We start from the raw sequence: 19,687 nt of genomic DNA, 5'->3' as shown, positions 1-19,687 counted from the left end.
AGATGCTCTTTCATATTTCATAAGAGGCTTTTCATTATCTCACTTAGGAATGTTCAAAACATGAATCCTTACCTCAAACAGTACTTTACAGTCCCTTTAACAGTGAAAAGATGGAATCATGAGGGTAAACTTTGTACCATAGAAGTGGTAAATATGTATAATTTTAAAACGTTCCTCAATGGCAGTAAATCAGTCTGGTTGTAGCTTGATCCATTTTGCAGAGCTGCATAACATTGCCTTCAGATAGTATAGCTTTGAGCTAAGGAGACATTTACGAGCGTGATTTGTTTTGAAAACAGTCCTTTTGACAAACGCACACATGGGATCCTTTTGACATAAATCTGAGATGTACAGGAATTTTTCAATTCTCCTTAATGATCTCCCAAAAGGGTAATTGTCTCCCAAAATTGTAACTGAAAGTGGTGTTCATACATGTATGTGTTCGTACTTTCAAACTGGGTTATAGACTCACTTTTCTTAAATTTTCATTTTCTGTAACAGGCTGAAATTGCCTCCTTGTGTTTGCTCTAGCCCATACAGTAAAATATTTCACATTCTTTGGCATCCAAATTGTAGAGTAAAGTTTAGATAGTCAAGGCATGTTTTCTTTGTTGATTCAACTCCAGTCAACCCCTGCCCTTTTATTATTTGCTGAGTTGCTGTAATACTGACTCTGTCTTCTGTGGGTTGTTTGCATTTGGGATGTAATCTTGAGTTTTGGAAGTTACAGATTTGTATTTGTCGTTGTAATTGTTCAGCAGGTAATGTGAATGTTTGCTGTATTCATCAGTCATTTTACAAGACAGTGTTAATGGGTCTCATGGGATTTCAGAAATAATAGCAGTTTCTAGATCATTAATTTTTACAAAACAATTCTCTCTCATTTACACATACAGTAGACCTGTACTCTCTAAAAAAAATCGAGTGAAAATTTTCACTCTAAAAAGAGTGAATACAAAAAAGAGTGAATTTCGAGTGAAATTGGAGTGAATTTTGAGTGAAAATGCTCATTTTCACTCATTTTGGAGTGACGTCAGGGATCACTCGAAGATTTTGGAGTGATCCCTGACGTCACTCCAAAATGAGTGAAAATGAGCATTTTCACCCAAAGTTCACTCCAATTTCACTCGAAATTCACTCTTTTTTTGTATTCACTCTTTTTAGAGTGAAAATTTTCACTCGATTTTTTTTAGAGAGTACGACTGTGTAGGTCCATGGTACTATACTAGCTTCTGACTTTGACTTAAATGTGTACATACAGGTTGAATCTTTCTACAGAGTACATAAATTAACAACATGTCCCTGATTTATGTTCTTGTTAGATTTATAAAGATAAATTGCATTTTATCATGAGGTCTACATAAATGTGTTTATCATGCATTTGTACACATATAGGGCTACATAGTATGTAGTCCTGTGTACATCAATGCATACATGTGCATTACTGTAAAACGAGGAATGTTCGCGTGCATTTTAATTCCGCAAAATTCGCAAGAGCCAAAATTCACGAAATCATAATTGCACGCAAAAGTTCTTATCTACACTCCATGCATTGAATACCAACTGGTGGCAATTCATGAAATTTTCATGCTGCAAAAAAGACTGTGGGCTCCAATTCAATTTTTTTTTTTTTTTATGGGGGGGGGGGATGTTTTCAGAATTGAAATTTAACTTTGAATATCAATGAATGACCAGAATGCAGCTGATGTTATTGCATGAAGTCCCCAATATGATTCAATTTACAAAATGATGCCAGTCACCATCAGTCACAGTGAAAACAGCTATTGTCAGTGGATTTTCTTTGATCCTTGACATCACAACTCTTCCTGCAGATGAATGTTGACTTTACTGCTAAACACAGGTGGCTCCTACTTGTAGCCTTTCAACAAGGCTGCCAAAATGACTTCTAGGAAGAGTGTTTAGACTTGCATGTCATTAGTCTTCGACAAGGATCTAGATGATGACATAAGTTTAATCATAAAACTTTGATTGCATACAGTGTATGCAGTTTGTCATAATTATGTATGCAATCTCTCCTCTGATGATACATGTTTGTGTCATTTGTGATAATAAGATTTGTTACCGTTGTGGAAAATTATTAACACATCCTGGAAGGTAGGCTAGCTATCACTCATACAATGCAGCTGTGAGTGCCTTGACTAGGTGAATGAATGAAAGAATGATCTCCCCTACCGACCTATGAAGGTAATTCCTGATTATCAACGGCGCATTTCAAGCTTCCTATTGTAAATTTGTCAATGGTTCAAAGAGACGTGCTTTTGTGCAATGAGAGGGATAAACCTGGTGTGCCAAAGTCAATGAATTGTACAGACTTGATATTAAATCACTACCCTCTCCCATTCTTTCTTCCCATGGACCCCCACCCTCATTCCTCTATACCCTTCCCCCATTTTTTGTCTTTTTCATTCCTTCTTATAATTCTTTCTCTACTGTCTCTTCCCTACCCCACTCCATTCCCCTCCCTCCCCTGCCCTCTCCTCTTCCTCTTAACCCTTTCCCTTTTTTTCCTGAACTTCCTTAAGCTTTCCATCCCTCCTTTCTTTCTCTTCTGCCTCTTCCCTGCCCCCACTCCCTCCCCCACCCCCTCCTGCCCTCCTGCCCTCTCCCCTTCATCTTACCCTGTGTCTGACCCAACGCTGCACACTTGCACTGGTCCAACTCCAATTGTCCATGACCAGTAAAAATCACTGTCAGACCAGTAACTTTTTCAGGAAGGGCCCAGTACAAAATTGAAAAACTGGGTGCCTACAAGTCTGACAGACAGGTCGGACTGGAAGAAAGAATGGGTTAGTGTGCAGCCCTGCCTTACAGTTTTGTACCCCTTCCCTTTTTCCTGAACGTCCTTCAGTTTCTCCCTTCTCATCCTGCTCTTCTTCCATCTCCTCCTCATTTTCCTCCAGGACTTTTTTTTTTTGACCTCCCCTCCTCTGTGGTTCATCATATACCATCTATTTTCCCAGTCTCTTCCCTTCTTCCTCTTCTTGTTCTCAAAGGGACCGTATAGATTTGCTTGAGACTTATCTTCGGGTTTATAACATCTTTTGGTGAGATAATGAGAAACCTCTTAATATTAAATAAGAAAGAGCATGTAAATCCAAGAAGGATTCAATGTTTATTTGATGAAAATTGGGCTTGGAATTGCTGAGATATCCAAAACAGCGATCCTAATAAAATCTACAGGCCACAGCTTTTTATGATTAAATATTAGGATCTCTTTGTGTTTACCTAGTTTTTTGGATATCTCAGTTATTTCAAATCCAATTTTCATCAAACATACCTTTGATTCCCCTGAGAATTGTATGCTCTTTGACACTTCATAGAGTGGTTTCTAAATATCTCGTGAAACGTTACAAGCTGAATCCTCACCTCTTAACCAGTACTGTGCAGTCTCTTTAACCCCTCCATGCATTCTTCATCACCCTTCTTCTTCCAGCCTGCCTCTCATCCAATTCATTTTCCACTCGCCTTCCCATGGGGAATCTTCTCAAAATATCAGTTCGAGGCAATGGACGAAATTGTGTTCTCTGTAATGAAATTGCTACACAAATCACATGTTGTGTCATTGCAGTCATAGTGGAAATGCATAGAGCAAATGCTATGTACACTGTATACCATACCAGAAAAATTATTCCCTGCCTTCAACTCTTCCGCTTGTTCAGCTTCCATTGCATATTTTCCAGTCGGTCCTTCGTAGGTCTTATAAATATAGGTAGATTTCTTTCCTGCATGCTTTTCATACCTCTTTACCCCTTTTTGACTAGCTCCATTCTTCCTCTTCTATACGCTTGGGACATTGTCCCTCTTTCCTCTCAATACAATAAATCAATTCTAAACAGTACTTAATACTCCGCCTTAAAGTTGACAATACACTGAAATCAGTATATTTTTTTCCAAGAAAACAGAAATACTGTTGTTGTTGTCTTTTTGTTCTCTCTGAGTTATCTTATTTTGTGATGTCATGGTATTCCAGGCAAAGTGAATCAATGTGTATTCATGCATTAAATGCATTATAACCTGCTCCAATACATTAGTGTATTCATATACACAGTTTTAATGCTTCTATTCATATGTATCATTTTCTTCTTTCTTTATAAAAAAATGGCTGTCAAGTCTGGAATTTACCATAAAAGAAATATTTGATTGATGTTCTGTAAACGAGCCTATATTGCAGGCCGCTGTTTGTCCGCTTTTGGAACAGGGGACGCGCCGATAAAATTGTTGACAGAGAAACTGGGTAAACGGGCAGTCTTTTTGCAATTGACATTTCACATGTTTGGCAAATTTCTGCCAGTGTTTGAACAGCTCTCTGTTGTTTGCAAGCCCCACCTCGTGTTCTCGTAACACCTGTGCATTCATTTGGGTAGCACGGTAAAAGGTCCATGTACGGAGGCAAGACAGTGCACCCGCATGTAAAGATTATATACAGCTGTAGTGTTTTCTCTGCCAGCGATGAAGAATTACGTGTATTTTCCGACCTGCCTGTGGAAGCTTGACCCTTAAATATCAGCTGAGATTCCTTGCAATGACAGACATGCATGTATCTGCTGACAGTATTGTGTGCACATGGAAGGAGTGAATCCCCCATTCTTTTATTTTGATTTCTTTATTTGATTTCTTTCTTTTTTTATTAGTTTTTATTATTTTTTTTACATTGGTGTGGAAGGACAAATTGATTTGCAGATTTTGGCAAAGCAGTGTACAGTACATGTAGGTAAATACGTACAAGATGGAATATAGGATGATATTACCAAGGTTAAGAATATATTTCTGGTTTCGCAACACACAAATGGACACACACACACAGACATCCAAGGATGACTTTTGTGCACAGGTACTAAAGGTTTTTATAGCTGGAAAACAGTGTTTCTTATGCCATATTGTGTATTTTCTCCTTGTGATTATATACACAATAAAGAGGACTGTATGAAGTGATAAGCTGTGTATTACTTGTGATTCATAATCACCAAGAAATCTATCGATGTTGCAGTCCCACTCTAAACATTTGGTGTCTTTCTTTCTGCTTATTTCTGTGCTAAACAGGACTGGATGGAGAAGAGGATCTAGGATAACCATGGCCTAGCATTTCTTGAAGACACTGCTACTGGCAACACAAGTATTAAAAGTAAGTACACATGTACGAGTCAGACTTTATGTGCACAGATGTTCTGAAAGAGGGGAAATCTTTTTCATTTCGTCAAAATTAGGACTTATGGAAGACCTCGCACACTAGGATGCTTTAAATCTGTAGATTAAGGAATAAATGTCAATTACTCTCTTGCCTTTCTTCTAAAACTAATTTCCTAATTTTCCTTCCCCAATCTCAATTATTACCTTTATAATGTAATTTTATTTATCTTACTCTTAGATTAGCTGACTTATTTGTAATATTTCCTTTCATAGCATTTCATATTCATAATATACAATGTGCTCCAACGAATGCAGTTATAATGAAATGCCTGTTACAAAAAAAAAAAAAGATTTCTTGTTGTAAAGTGGAAAAAAATACTAATTTTCGCTTGGACAAGTGGAGTGGAATATAATTTTGGATGATATCAGTGCAAGCTATGCATGATACAAACTACTGTAACAATGTGGACATATTTAGTACTTTTGACTACATGGTTATTAGCATTGTTTTGTATGTGGCTGTCTGGCTGTCTCTTTGTCTGTCTGTGTGAAAGAACAAACAGCATTAATCTTTCTGGTTTTTGATAAAGGACTGTGTTTTTGAGAAAATCATATCAAAAGTAAAATATTTGCTCAGCAGTGTCAATATTCTAATTTGATTCCAATGATTGATCCCAAAGATGCGGTTAATCAACCACTGATATCAAACCGACCTGCAAAACCTCATTCAAAACCAGGCAGTACTCAGCATCATTTCTTTGCAGTTTGTGTTTTCATGGGAAGGCATACTGTGATTTATGGCAAAAATATTTTTCCCCCCATTTCTCCACCTCCAAGCAAACATTCTATCGATTAACATTCATCATTAAAGATTATCCTTCAGTTTTGCAGAATGTGTGTAACAGTGTGAAGTGTGAGATAGCTTTTGAAAATTTGTATGTTTAACCTGACATAGATTTTCCGTCTATGGGACCATTTTATGCCAAATAGTCATAGGGAAAAATTGAGGCTTTAGTGCTCAAGCTGACTCTGGTCATAGGACAGTATGAAGTGAAATAAACAGGACAAACATTTTTTGATTTCTTTTCTTTTTGCATATTGGACAAAGAGACTGAAGTTATGGAATTTAGATCATCGGTAATGAGTTAAAGGTCCAGTTTACCTTTGGGAGCAGGGATTTAAAAGATGTTCAAGATATCACATTTCTTTTTGACGCATAATGTGTAGGTCTGTTGTATCACAAAACATCCTACCATATAAAATTTTTGCAATAAAGCCTAAAATATTAGGAGATACCAGTATTTTTCTCAATAAACCATAACTGTAGATGGTTTAGTCTGGAAACATTTTTATCATAGCTATTGTTCAAATTGTATGTGTTTGGCAATACTTCATATTGATTGTACGGATTCAACATTTTACAGTGGTTGTCCTATCCCTAACTCACATTTTAGAACTATTTTAAGGCACTAATGCTGTTTTTTTTTTCATGTGCAAATAGTAAATTGTGCATTTAAAGTTAAATGCAAGAAGCAGTCATGCTGGTGACAATCCAAATCAGATGAGCCAATATTGTCAGCACAGTGGAGGTTTAGTTTAGGTGCTTTCTTGAGCTGGTGACATTACAAGTGGACTATCCCTTTTTCCTGCATTTCATTTTTCTTTTGTGTAGTCTGTCTTTGCCAAATGAACCCCCCCCCCCAATTCCTTGTTTTGTTATTATAAATCTGCTGGGTGCTTTCTTTGATGGCAGAGAAGGGAAGCGCAGTGCATGCAATCATGTCAAATATATATTTCCTTCTTATTGTATTTAAATCTGGTTTCCTTTTGTCTTTTTATCTGTCAGAAATGAAAATGAAATGAGCACATCTCTCACTTGGAGACGGGACTGAGTGAGCGAGCAACAACGAGAGGCCGTCCATCAGGACAACGAATTCTTCCACCGAGTGCTGAGGCAGGGAAGCAACGAGGCAACCATGGGCTGCACATACTCCAGGTCAGAGGACCTCTACAAGAAGTCCATCCTCAACACTGAAGCGTTCATGGGGAGCGTTAGTGACACCCCGGGCTACTTCAGCAAGACAGTGCACACACTGGACTTTGTCGAGTCCAAATTTCCGAACAAGATGAAAACCGAGATGTCGTACACGGGGCCGCCGTCCCACCTCCAGAACTCCATTGACGTCCACCCGTTTTGGAGCGAGTTCGGCCGCGAGTATGTGGCGACCGACCGCTACCATGACATGACGGACGGCGGCGTCCCGCGGAGTCTGCTGCCGGGAACGGACACCGCCCAGGAGATGCGGAATCTTGAACAGAAGGAGTCCATGCAGGACATCCGGAACCAGGTGCGGCAGAAGATGGCCCAGGCGCGGCCGATTCCCGAGGAGCAGGAAGACAGTGGGCATCAAGCATCAGCAAGTATAGACGAGGAGAACTCTAATAGATTGACGTCGGTTTCAGCAGCACCAGTTATGCCAACACCCTTGGATTCCAGCAAGTCGCCAGTAGAATCCCCGACAAGCGGTGCTGATATGCCAAGGACCGTGTCGCCACCACCAGACAGTATTGACAGTGAGGAGAAGCAAGCACTAGACTTCCTAGACTCCATCATCTCAGAGAGCATGGACCTCGATGATGATGTGAAGGAGGCGCCGGCACGGAAGGTCACAGAGGACGGCAACTGGTCGATGGGCTCAGAGTCATTCATGAAGGCCGAAATCAGAAGGCGCAACCTCGATAAGCCTGTTCCTGGTGTGATGCTGGAGCGGACGCAGAGTGAGAAGCAGCATCACAAAGCCAACGGGGACGCCCCTTCACGCGGGGGCATCAATGTCATCAGGACATCCATGTATCTCCCTGATGCTAACTTTATGAGCCCTCACAGCGCCGCCGCGAGGGCCAACCAACACAACTCTGTTATGAGCTACCGAGTGGAGACAGAGGATTTGCCAAATCCGCTGGAAATGAAGAACAGGAATAGGTACAGCACAGGATACCTCCTCGAGAGGAACCTGAGCAATAGGGACAGCACTGCCAGTATAGATACGGGGATATTCTCCGACAGCAGTGCCTCGAACAGTGCATCGAGCAACGGGAGCGGTGTGGCGTCGCGCGGTCACGGAGTGAAGAACTTGGTAAAGATCTACAATGAGCAGACGCGTGCCTCGACGGCGGAGCCTGCCTGGAAGCGGCAGTCGGCCATCCTTCCGGAGCTAGAGGGCATCGGTCCCAGGCCGCCCCCTCCGCCGCTAAGACGTAGCCTCAGTCAGCAAACCAGCTTGCCATTGGATGATAGTCAGCGGGTACCTCCTAACTCGCAGATCCTAGAGGAGATACGGGCAGAACTGCAGCTGTCCCTGAGCAAATGAGCTCCGGGAAAACAAAAAAACATAAAACCCCAAAATGCTATCCGTAGAATTTCAATTGAAATGCGATATAGGTAGCAAGGCCAGGGTGCTGAGGTGGCAACAGCTGTGGTGTGCAAGGCCCATTGCACTTGTGGGTTGGGAGTATTTGTAACATTCCCTACCACGCGTCAGCTTTTCCATTCTGGCCCACATGTTGAGATCAATGCAGGACGTACAGTTCTTTGAAGATGCCATGAAAGATACCTCAAGTTCAACAATACCAAATGCATAATGTGCTCTTGTTCCAATACAGAAATGATATCAGTAGTGCTATTAATGTGTGTATGGATAAAGAATTCTGAGTGGGAGAAAGTATACTTACTGGATCTGTTAATGTATTTTGAGGAGTGTGTCCTTGAATATCAACCACATAATAGTTCTAGCTCTGGTATGCCTTGATAGAAAGTAGAGTTGCGATTACTTTTCTGTAACAGTCAATTAGTGCTGAGAATATGGGGTTACCATTATTGACTACATTAGCTGCTATCAGATTTGTGACCCATAATTGTGTTAGTAAAGTAGGGGGCATGCGGACTTGTGTTGTTTTGAACTTTTTGGCAGTAGACTGCTTTTATAGCTTAACCCGTTCAGGAATGACTGATTTTGATGCAACATGCATTTCCCATAGTCACTTGCCCGAATATACTTGGGACTCGTTCTCGACGGGTTAATAAAGCCTTTACCATCACGCACATTTACTGGTAATTGACAGTATAAACACTTGAATACACTTTATGACAAAACATTTTGTTGCTGCTGTTTTTGCATTAACCTTTACATACTCAAGGTGAAGATCATTGTGTGCAAGAGGATTGGGGCCTTGACACGTTGGTCTTGTCAGGGTTAATGTCCATGTAATCAAGTGTGTGTGCTTGTGAGACCTGGAATGTAAATTGCACCCATTTCCCATCTGAAGAATTTTTCAACTGCCATGAAGGAACTGCCAGTGAAGACATCTAGGTTGTCTCTCATTTTTATTGAGGTATTCATGTTGATGGACTGCCACACTTGTTAAATCAGTACTATCCCTCCCATGATTACAAAATTAGTTTGAAATTCAAAAGCATTGCATTCAGCAGCACTGTAGTTTATGTCTTATAATAAGAACATCTAGACTCATTTGAGATTTGATGTTTGTTTTCCCTCCTTTCTTATTTGAAATGGCGAAAATTGCATTATTGAAGAGCTTCTGAGCTCTTATGAAATTAATAATCAGCATTGATAAACAATTTTTTTATATAAACAGTGTTTACAGAATCATGGGAAATCTATGTGTTATGTGGCATAGATTTGTAATCCATGTTTTTAGTTTCTATCAATGTAAACAATCTTATGAATGTGTCATGAAAAAAAAATGATAATACCACCAGCATATATTGCATTTCGTTTTATTGGGAATGAGTTTTGTGTCAAATGATCAGCATTTGTGTAATCAGCATTTTAGATCAAGTTGAAGACTGTTTCAGATTTTGGACAAAATACAGTAGGAGTCCTGCTACGTGTCGGATCCTAGGAACAGACAAACTAACAGAGATGTACAAATAAATAGGCTCTATACACTCACTTCCCTGTAACTTTCCCATTTTTTCCCCTGTTTTCTGCAGAAATGTTCAAATTGTCAGTAGCAACAATTTGAGTGTAAAGGGAAATATCTGTCATTTTTGCTCTACCTTTGATTGTAAAAATCTAACAATGAATTGTAAAGAATTATGATAAGAATTATTATACAGGACCAGACTACAGATATAATAATGATTCCTGTAACTTGTCTGGTCTCAACAGTCACCTGTCTAAAAGACATGGCCTCAAATATTTTTTTTTTCCTATAGTAGAATTGCAAGATTCCAGGAAATGTGCAGCTGATATTCAGATTAGTATTAAAGGACACGTACAGTCGATTTGGAAATTACATCGTAACTAAAGGAAATAAAGCGAAACAAAACAAACAAAACAGCATTGCCTCTACATAATATACGTGTTTGAGACACTTATAAAACCATTACTCTGAAGCAAGACATTTTTGTGGCATGAAATTTTTTGCCAATTCCACTGGCATTCGCTGCATGGATATACACTGTAGTGTAGATGAGAGCATCCATGTGCATTGTAATTTTCAACATTTCACAAATTAAATGCATGCAAAAATTTATGATTTTACGGTAACTGTGTGAAAATCTTGTATCAAATGAACATGTACCATCCTGCATAATTGACTTGACTCCGTTCAACGAAGTAAGCTTAGACACGGTGTGGGCATGGGCTCAACTCCAGTAGAAGCGTCTTTGAATATGAAGTATTAGTGTTCCCTTGGATTACAGCAAAATGTGTGTTTACGGTAGGGTAGCATTTTCTCACAATTTTCATGATCCACCACTTCTTAGTGTTTTCCACAAATGCCCACCTAATATCAGGTAGAAGATATATAGAGGTATCCTCTTATATTTTGTGAGAAAGCATTTTTGTACTTTGGACTGATACTCTTTTTTTTTGCCAGCATATTTTCTTTTTGAAGAGCTAAGTAAAAATGTTTATGAAAGATGATGATGAAAGAATATATACAGTATGATGAATTGTGTAATATAGCCATATCAGTGTTATTTATTCCATATGTCATACATGTTTGTATTCATGCTTGTATCTGTATGTATCCACATTGATCTAGTTACCTAAATGATCCAATAGGGTTGTCTGTTCTGTATTCAGTGTGATATCTATGAACTTGCTGTGATGCATGTAGGGACTCAAAAGCTGTGTGTTTTTGTATTTTGCTTTGTAGCAACCATAATTATAAGAGCTATTTCTGAAGACACCTGAAGACCACTGCCTTCCTTGTGAAAGGGAAGTGAGCAAAGATGCAGAAACATTTATGTTTTATATAAAATGAACAGTGATTTGCTAGGACAACAAATGCAAAGAATTATGCAGATTAGGATCTTGTAAGCAACGATGATAGTTCATTATTCAAAGCCGTTGTAGTTGAAGCTGGGTAGGACTGCGTACAAGACATCACAGTATGTTGAATTAGAGACAAAGTTGGTTGTGGGTAATTAAGCGCATTCATTTTCACAAACAGTTGAACTTGATGCAAACTGAAGGGTACATTCGTGAGGGAAAAAGAGAAGGCGTACATGCCATTTACCCCAGGTTTCGCAGGAAGGGCCTTTTTTTTTTTTTTGATGTCCTGACAGAAGAATGTTTTAAAAGGCTCCATGGTTTGTGAGTCGTGGCCTATGGTAGTGTATGTAATGCACACAAATATTCCCTGAAAAACAAAGTTCTTTGAACCCTCCTCCCCTCACCTCTTATGTGTGAATGTGTTGGCAACTTGAAAGGAAATTCTGCAGTGTACATTTTATCTTAATAAAACCTGATTCAGATTGTCATGCAGAAGGGACAGACAACAGATTTGAGGAATTTAGTATGTTTGAAGTGAATCAGTGCAAATGTGTTTGTGCAAAGATTTTCTCTCAAGCCTCTGCATTTTTTTTGTTTTTTTTGTGGGGGGGGGGGCAAGTTTTGGTAGAATATTATTGAATGCTGGTAATAAAATGTGGAGAGGAGACAAAAAGAAAGAAGGAATTGAAGAAACAATGCTGTGAGAATTTATATCTTGGGATCGCATTTCAAGATTGGGTAGCAAAGTTCAATAAGCATTGAATTGTCTACAATGTGAGCTGTCATGTGATGCAAAGCAGTTTTTATTGCACATTTTTTCACCATGAGAGGTAAGTGACAAGTCATGTTTATGAGTAGGGAGCTTTCAGGGTTCAAAGGTCACCCACACTTTTGTGATGATGTCATATAATTGAAGTTGCCAATTTCAAGAGTCATGGGGGGATTTGTAATCTGAGTGCCCTGTTACAAGCTACGCACTGAAGGATATAGTGTGATAATTCCAGTTTTATTTGACCAAACAGGGAAGTGGAAATAGATCTCTCCCACCTCCCTGGACCAAACCAGTGTGTCAGCAGACATGCAGTATATTTCCATATCCTTTCTAGTTCATGTTTTGTAAATGTCATGAACACTTTTATTTGTCTTGTCAAAAGTACTTAAGTGAAGCTATAGCTGAATGCATTCCAAGTACCCAACTGATCAGATCAGTCATACCTTGCTTTTTATCAAAAATTAAAGTAACATTTTGTCTGTAACACTGTATATTTGTTTACAGTACTTTTAGAGTGGTAACGTCCAACAGTTATTGCCTCACAGAGGGATGAAATGTGTATTAATTTACTGCTGTACGCTGTCTCCATCAGTACATGTATTAAGGCTGGCCTATTGAGTTGGAAGAAAGGGTGGTGGTTTGTTTGTGACTTGTAGGCTGGAAAACAGCCATTTTGTAGCCGCAGCTCTGGACATGTGTGTCCCATCTGCCATGTGGTGGTTACCCCAACTGAGATTTTGAGGACAGTCACATACAGTATGGAGAATATATATTCATATATACCCAGAACAGAAAGAAATGAGAAAGATATATCTACTCCAGTGTTCATATTTTCTGCTGTATTGGAATACTTGTACAAGTATTTTACTATGAGTGTCATAACGTATTCATTTAGTGTGTGTATATTATTTGTTTTTAATCAGATGTTTAGCATCTTTTTTTTTTCATAATGCTTTACCATTTCCATGCAACCAGTGTGCTATTGATGTGTGTCTATTTCCTGGAAAGAAATGTGCATTCAATGTATGACATTATATCTGTGACATCTATATATTTATGACATCTCATCAACAAACAGGCGCTGACTCGTTTCAATAAACTTTATGTTGACCTAGAGTTGCCAAGGATACGACGTGTAGGGGCAGAGTTACAGAGGTCAATGCACTTTCAAATGTCAAATCACAATAATCTCACCTGATTGTGAATGTTACTAATAAACAGTGCACTCCAGCAATTTATATTGAACAACGGCTATAACGAAAATCTTGTTACAACGAAGGAAAAATTCAGGTTTCAAAATGACAGTGTATATCTTTATGACTGTTGGGCTACAACAGAATGTCAGTAAAATGACAGAAAACTGCCAGTCTTGAAGATTTTGTTATAATGGGAGTTGCCAGTACATACATTTTATTTAGAATCTCTCTTTTTTTTTTGTCACAACGATGTGTGTTCGTACTTTTCCTTATCATAGATGAAAACATTGATGTTTGTTGTGTCAAGGTTTTTGAAACGAGTCGTGTCGAAATGTGTATCTATTGTAATACTTGCATATTTTATACAACTCCGAGATTTTGATGTGCAGATGTGTATTTTAAAGATTTCGCTTTTCAGCCATGTGTGTACCAGGTTCAATTTAAGTTATGGAGTATGTTCTGTTTGTTATATGCTTTGGGAGAAAATGGTTGAAAAGATCCATTGAATGATATTTGACATGCGTACTAGCAATTCATAAGTTAATGAAGTATCTAAATTTATGCCTTGTTTCATCTTGACAACCTACTTAAGTACATGTACTACCTTTCTGACCTGTTACACATCCATTTTTAAGCTATCTTAATCCCTGGGAATTCATGTAGGGTGTATTGGTTCTGGCTAGGCCACGCATGTACCTATAGCTAGCTTTTGAGTTGGGTAATATATGTACTGCAAGATTAGTATAATGCATGAGATTGGAATGACTATGTACACTGAGGGTCTATACTACATAAATAGACCTTGACAAAGTTGTTTAAGTGACTTACATTCAAAACCTTTGCAAACATTGTATTTGTTATTATTATTATTATCATTATTATTATCATTATTTATTTATTGTATGGATTCTTGGGTTCAAGTAAGGACTGTATGATTTGTCCATGAATAGGCAGTCACAATTCATATAATAATCAAATTGTTGAATTGATCTACAACATTTATTGTAATGTGTGTTCATCAAACCTAATTTCTGCTGGGACATTATTAACAAGTTAAGGTGATTCCTTGGGTTGTTGAGAATTATACTCTGTACCATATATTTTCCTTACATGTTCCTGATATTGGAGAAAATGAAAAATGCATAATTAAGTATTTTTATTAAAAGATGAATTCGTTAAAAAGTTGATAAGTTTGACATTTCACCTCCTTTATGAATTTGAAAGCCTAAAAATATCTTGAATAAAATATATATCATTTTGAGTCTAGCTGCTATAATTGTGTTAGACAGTCATGATGAGTTCAGAAACTTTTATGTAAGCTTCCATTTCAAATTTAGAAAAAAAAAAGAGCCAACTTCTGTTTACACTTTCAGGGTTGATATGCCCTTAACCGAAGAGAAGGCATATTTTATGTCATTTTGAAAGCGTAGAATGTTGAAAATGTTGAAAGCAGGTCAATGACTGTCTATATTAAACTTGTCATGGTGTCAAGCCACATCGATTTACAGCAGCTGTGATGGACAAACCATGTCATAGTAATACAGTCAGTAGTCGAAACGTGATCTGACATGTCTAGATTTGACATACTGGTATGTCTTGTTGCTGTGTGTTACATGATTTCTTGTATTGTCTTGCTGTCACCATGCCATGGGGACTGGGCATATATATTTTTTTCTTCTCCCTTTCTTCATGTTCAGAGAACAATGAGAGAGAGAGAGAAAAAAAAGAGGAACAACAAATAGCTTGCCATATTTTAAAAATATCAAATTGAACATACTAGAGACTTTCACAATAGTGTAAACAAATTCCACCCTGTATGTAGATTCTTATGTCAAAGGTTGATTTTGCATTAGTGGTAGTCCTTGAATTCTCTCCATTGTGACAATTGTTGTACTGGAGGGGAAATACAATTGAAAAACAAAAATAATAGTTTCGCAGTGGAATGTGAGCCCTAGCTTCCTGACACTCATACACCCAGGAATGTTAAGTAGGTAAATATGTTGTGTTGCTATTGGTGTTGTTTTGTTTTACGATACACGGACCCTGCAAAATTCGGTCGGGCAATACTGTCCCCCACCTATTTAGTGTGAAATCTAGAATTTTCAAGCGTGGTAGATTTGCTGGGCAATGCTAGGATGGTAAAGCTTTTCTTGGCTGAATGAATGTTGGATGTCAGTGAACATGATGAAAATAATGATGTTATTGGTAGTATAAATGGTGAAATACATTGTAGGTATAAATGTTCGATTTTTTCATTTTACGCCAGATATCATTACATATGTAAGCATCTTCAAAATAGTCAGAAATGGATTCAATCAGTATTCTCTTAAAGTTTCTACATATACCCATGATGTAATATTTTCATGTTACATTTCAAAGTAAATTTCCCCTCTTCACATTTTGCAATGCATTTACATAACCTTTCTTTACTTTTTAACTTCCAGTCTTCAAAACATATGCATTGGAAAACGAAATATGCCTTTCAAAAGTAGTGTTCCAAGTCCTAAAATGTATTTTTAGAATATAAATGAGAATACATTGTATCATTCTAAATTCAAACTATTATGTTTCTGTCTAAAGTATTTTTGATAAAATTCTTGTAAGATGTGCACAAAAAAAAAAGAAAGATAGCAAGGATTACCAGGTACATTTTTGACTGCCATGACCTCCATTCTGTATATCTTGCAGATTTCATGGCAATATATAGTAACCATGACAACGACCCCAAAATTATCAAGGTATAACAAGGACAGGGGAAGTGTTTGTATACATGTGTAATGTCTTTAACATCTATTAATGAATTTAAGTGAGGTATTGCAAAGGTAGAGCATATAATAAAGTATATTACATTATATAGAATGCAGTACAGGCTCTACATGTATTTTTTTATTGAAATACAGAATCAATTACATTGGGTCTCAATTCAATATTCTTCATGAACTCTGTATTTAATCCCTGTATTCCCAGTGTAAGTAGATTATTGTCTATAAAAAGATAAAAGTTTCCTTTTCGACATGGATTGTGCATATATGTATTCATATTGCATAGTTATTTTTTCATTTTTTCTCATCATATTGAGAAAATTGTTATCATCACGTGATACTCGACTTGTTCATGAAGGAGTCACTGCTGGATTGACCTTTCTGTTTTAGTGTCCTGTCTACTAATTAATACCCTAGCAAGATGATGTCAAAATTGTGGGGATAATTTAGACTACGAAGTATAATCATTCCTATTAAAGACAAAGATCATGTACTCTTGTTCGTGTTTGTGAACAGATTCACAAAGAAACAATGAATTTTCGTAATAAAGATATTTTTTTTTCTCCAGAGAGCATTAACGCTTCATTTTGAATGATGTGGTGTCTTGATCTTGTTGTCATTATGTTGTTGGGTGTCTGCCATGCTTTAATTTATTTCTAAACAGGAACGACATTGCAGTTATCCATGAACAGTGAAGTGGTATAACATACGTGAATCCGCCAATAAATGTTCCAGAAAGGTACCCCCGTTGCTTTTCGCTAGAGATACACTGTATAACAGATGATAGCAATAACAGTTAGTGTAACTTCATATTGCGCTGTTTCTGTAGGATTGAAATCAACTCTGCAAAACAACATAATCAAAATCAGGGAGAGACACGCCGACCAAATCTAAACTGGAAATCTTACATCATACGGCTGTTAGACAAAATTAAAAAGACCTGGTATAATACCATCAATCAAATCATAATAAAAGGTACAAACGAAGTAGAGAACATGCCCTTACGATTATTACTTTTGTATTAGAAGAAAAAAGAAAGAAAATCAAATAAATTCCCAATGTTCGACTGAGTTCGTACAAAGTACAAAGCCAAGGTGTATGAGAAAGTCAAAAATACAAACACACAAACGAAACACCACAACAGAACACAATGCAAAGCTGCAGGCCATTTTTTTTTTTCCTACAAAAGATTATTAGGTGTCGGCAGAATCACAATGCAAACACAAGACGGGACAACACGAAACAAAGCAAAGCAAAATGAAAGGAAAATGATACTGAGCAAAGATTTCTGACATTTTGTAAATTGAGTATCTTAATATAAGAACGACCCAAGTCCATGGAAGACCATTTCGAGTAAACTTAAAAAAACTTCATATCTTTTTTATTTGTCCAATAAGGTTCTATTAAACTGTGATGGGAAGGCAACATTGTATATACAGATTAGAACATATAATATTATGACAATTAACATTTACATTGATTGTGGAGAGGCCATTTTGTGTGATGGACTTGGGTCGTTCTTTGATTCCTATACATGATATTCTGCTATAGAGATGAGAGAAGGATGATAGAGGGCGCTATAATATGAATGTAAGAATAACCCAAGTCCTTCATTTTTACATTAATATAAGATTTAACTCATTCATTTCAGGCACTTCCGGGGGTAATTAGGATTTATCATTAATTTATACACAAGATGAGTCCATGCATAAGCTACAATTTCCCATGTCAAACTTAATTGGGGCAAAAATTGGACTTGGGTTGTTGTATATTCAGGTCTTCAATTGCAATAATCATGATGATTATAGCGCCAAAAAGAGGCAGGTCAATTTAAATCGGGTAATATTCTCTATCTTTATTGGAATTCAAGGTGTTCAGGTAATTTCAACGTCCGTAGAATCACCTTCCTGTCTTGACATCGAGCAACGATCTAAGCATAAAACATCTTTTTTTTTTTTTTAATCTAAAAAAAAAAAAAATCATTGCATAGGCCAAATTTGAATATCACAAAGCAACCGTAGTCCTTAGTAGAAGAAAGACGATCTGGTTCCACGAGAACTCCTATCTTACAGAAGAGAAGTCTGGCATTGTTCTACACTTTAGGGAAGATAATGGAAACATTTTATTTATTCGGCTTACCCTTTAAGAATATCAATTTTCAAAAATGTATGAAAAATATAATAAAATGGAGTCAACAGGGGTGATAGATAACATTGTTTAAGTTACTTTAAAAGACAATATACTAGTAAGGTAATTCTTTTGATATAAAAAAATTAGGTTTTTACTCTGTTCAATAAATCAAATGGAAAATCAAAGGTAAATGCACTTTTGATAAAAACAATTAACAAACAAATTCATCTCTTTGAGATTATTGTTTTGACTGTGTTTGACATATTGCAAATTAAAGCATTAGCCTTGAAGGGATGACTACAATTAAATTTTTTGCCGACATTGGGCTTCAGGTTTTCTACGTTTTTTGATGATGATTTTATTGAGACAATGAAAAACCTCTTTATGTGAGAGCATAATACTTGTGAAAATGATTAAAAGTTAATTCCATGAAAATTGGTTTTAAAACGGTTAAGATGACCTAACAAAGCGACCCAAATAAAAGGTGGGACCCACTTTTTAAAGGATTTCTTTGTTTTATTTTGTTTTTTGATAAATCAGCAATTTCAAAAAAGGGACTTCATCAAATAAACATTAAATTCATCATAGAATCGTGTGCTTTTCAACATTTTTTTAGCATTTCATAACGTGGTTTCTAAGTACTATCTCGCAAAAATTTAAAAGCTGAATTCTCTCTTCAACCAATATCATACAAATATACCATAATTTATTATACCAGTGTAGAAAGTGTTGGGTTACAGTCCGTCTTCCCAATAGACGCAGTATCCATCCATAAGAGGTGATCTGCAAATCATTCATAGCAAGAAGGACAAAAACAACAATGAAAAAAAAAAGAAGGGAGGGGGGGGGGGGGGGTGGGGGACTTGGAGGGACTTTGTTCTCAGTCGCGTGTTCTCGACATCTTCTCTCCAGACCTGTGGTCCGGTCCTGGGGCGTCAATCATGGTCTCGAGTCTGGGTTGTATTGATTTAGAAAACTGAGGGCGCTCTTTGTTCTTGACGCAGGGAGTGCAGCAAGCTGGTTAACTATCGATACTACAATACTACCGATAAGATAGGTCATCGAAGTCAGCAATAGGTTCTGACACGAGATGTCATCAATGACAGCAGCTATGACGTATTATCAAATTCTGAAGAGAGTTACCTCTCGAAAGAGCAACTGTTAATTTATTTCAGTGTTCGCATGTGCATAACTTTTTTTTTTGTTTTTTGTTTTCCCATAACAAGTGAAGAGTTTGTTTGCAAAAACCGAAAAGTCCATTTTTGAAGATTTTGAAGTACGGTCTCTGTCATAAAGTACAAAATAATACCTTTTAAATGATATATTGGTCACTACATATAAAGGTACATTTTTGAAGTTATGGTCAAAAGAAGC

At 37.3% G+C, this 19,687-nt stretch overlaps 1 protein-coding gene across 2 annotated transcripts in view; it reads left to right on the top strand.

The window, feature by feature from the left end:
- The window catches only part of LOC139723614 (uncharacterized), a 40,309-nt gene extending 30,518 nt beyond the window's left edge, over nucleotides 1-9,791 (top strand). Inside the window, exons 1-3 of one of the 2 annotated variants that reach the window (XM_071634842.1) lie at nucleotides 4,702-4,732; nucleotides 5,062-5,143; nucleotides 6,995-9,791. In XM_071634842.1, coding sequence (XP_071490943.1) covers nucleotides 7,125-8,519 — 1,395 coding nt within the window. In that variant the 5' untranslated portion in view covers nucleotides 4,702-4,732; nucleotides 5,062-5,143; nucleotides 6,995-7,124 and the 3' untranslated portion in view covers nucleotides 8,520-9,791. Of the gene's footprint in view, nucleotides 1-4,701; nucleotides 4,733-5,061; nucleotides 5,144-6,994 lie in introns of those variants that run through there. The other variant, XM_071634840.1, reaches the window with a different exon arrangement.
- Nucleotides 9,792-19,687: the final 9,896 nt, after the last annotated feature.

Source organism: Diadema antillarum, unplaced genomic scaffold, assembly GCF_040938485.1.
Source record: "Diadema antillarum isolate AM-2024a unplaced genomic scaffold, OU_Dant_1.0 scf00000196, whole genome shotgun sequence".
NCBI classification, from domain to species: Eukaryota; Metazoa; Echinodermata; class Echinoidea; order Diadematoida; family Diadematidae; genus Diadema; species Diadema antillarum.
The sequence above is the reverse complement of the archived record's forward strand: the minus strand, read 5'-3'. Positions and strand labels throughout refer to the sequence as shown.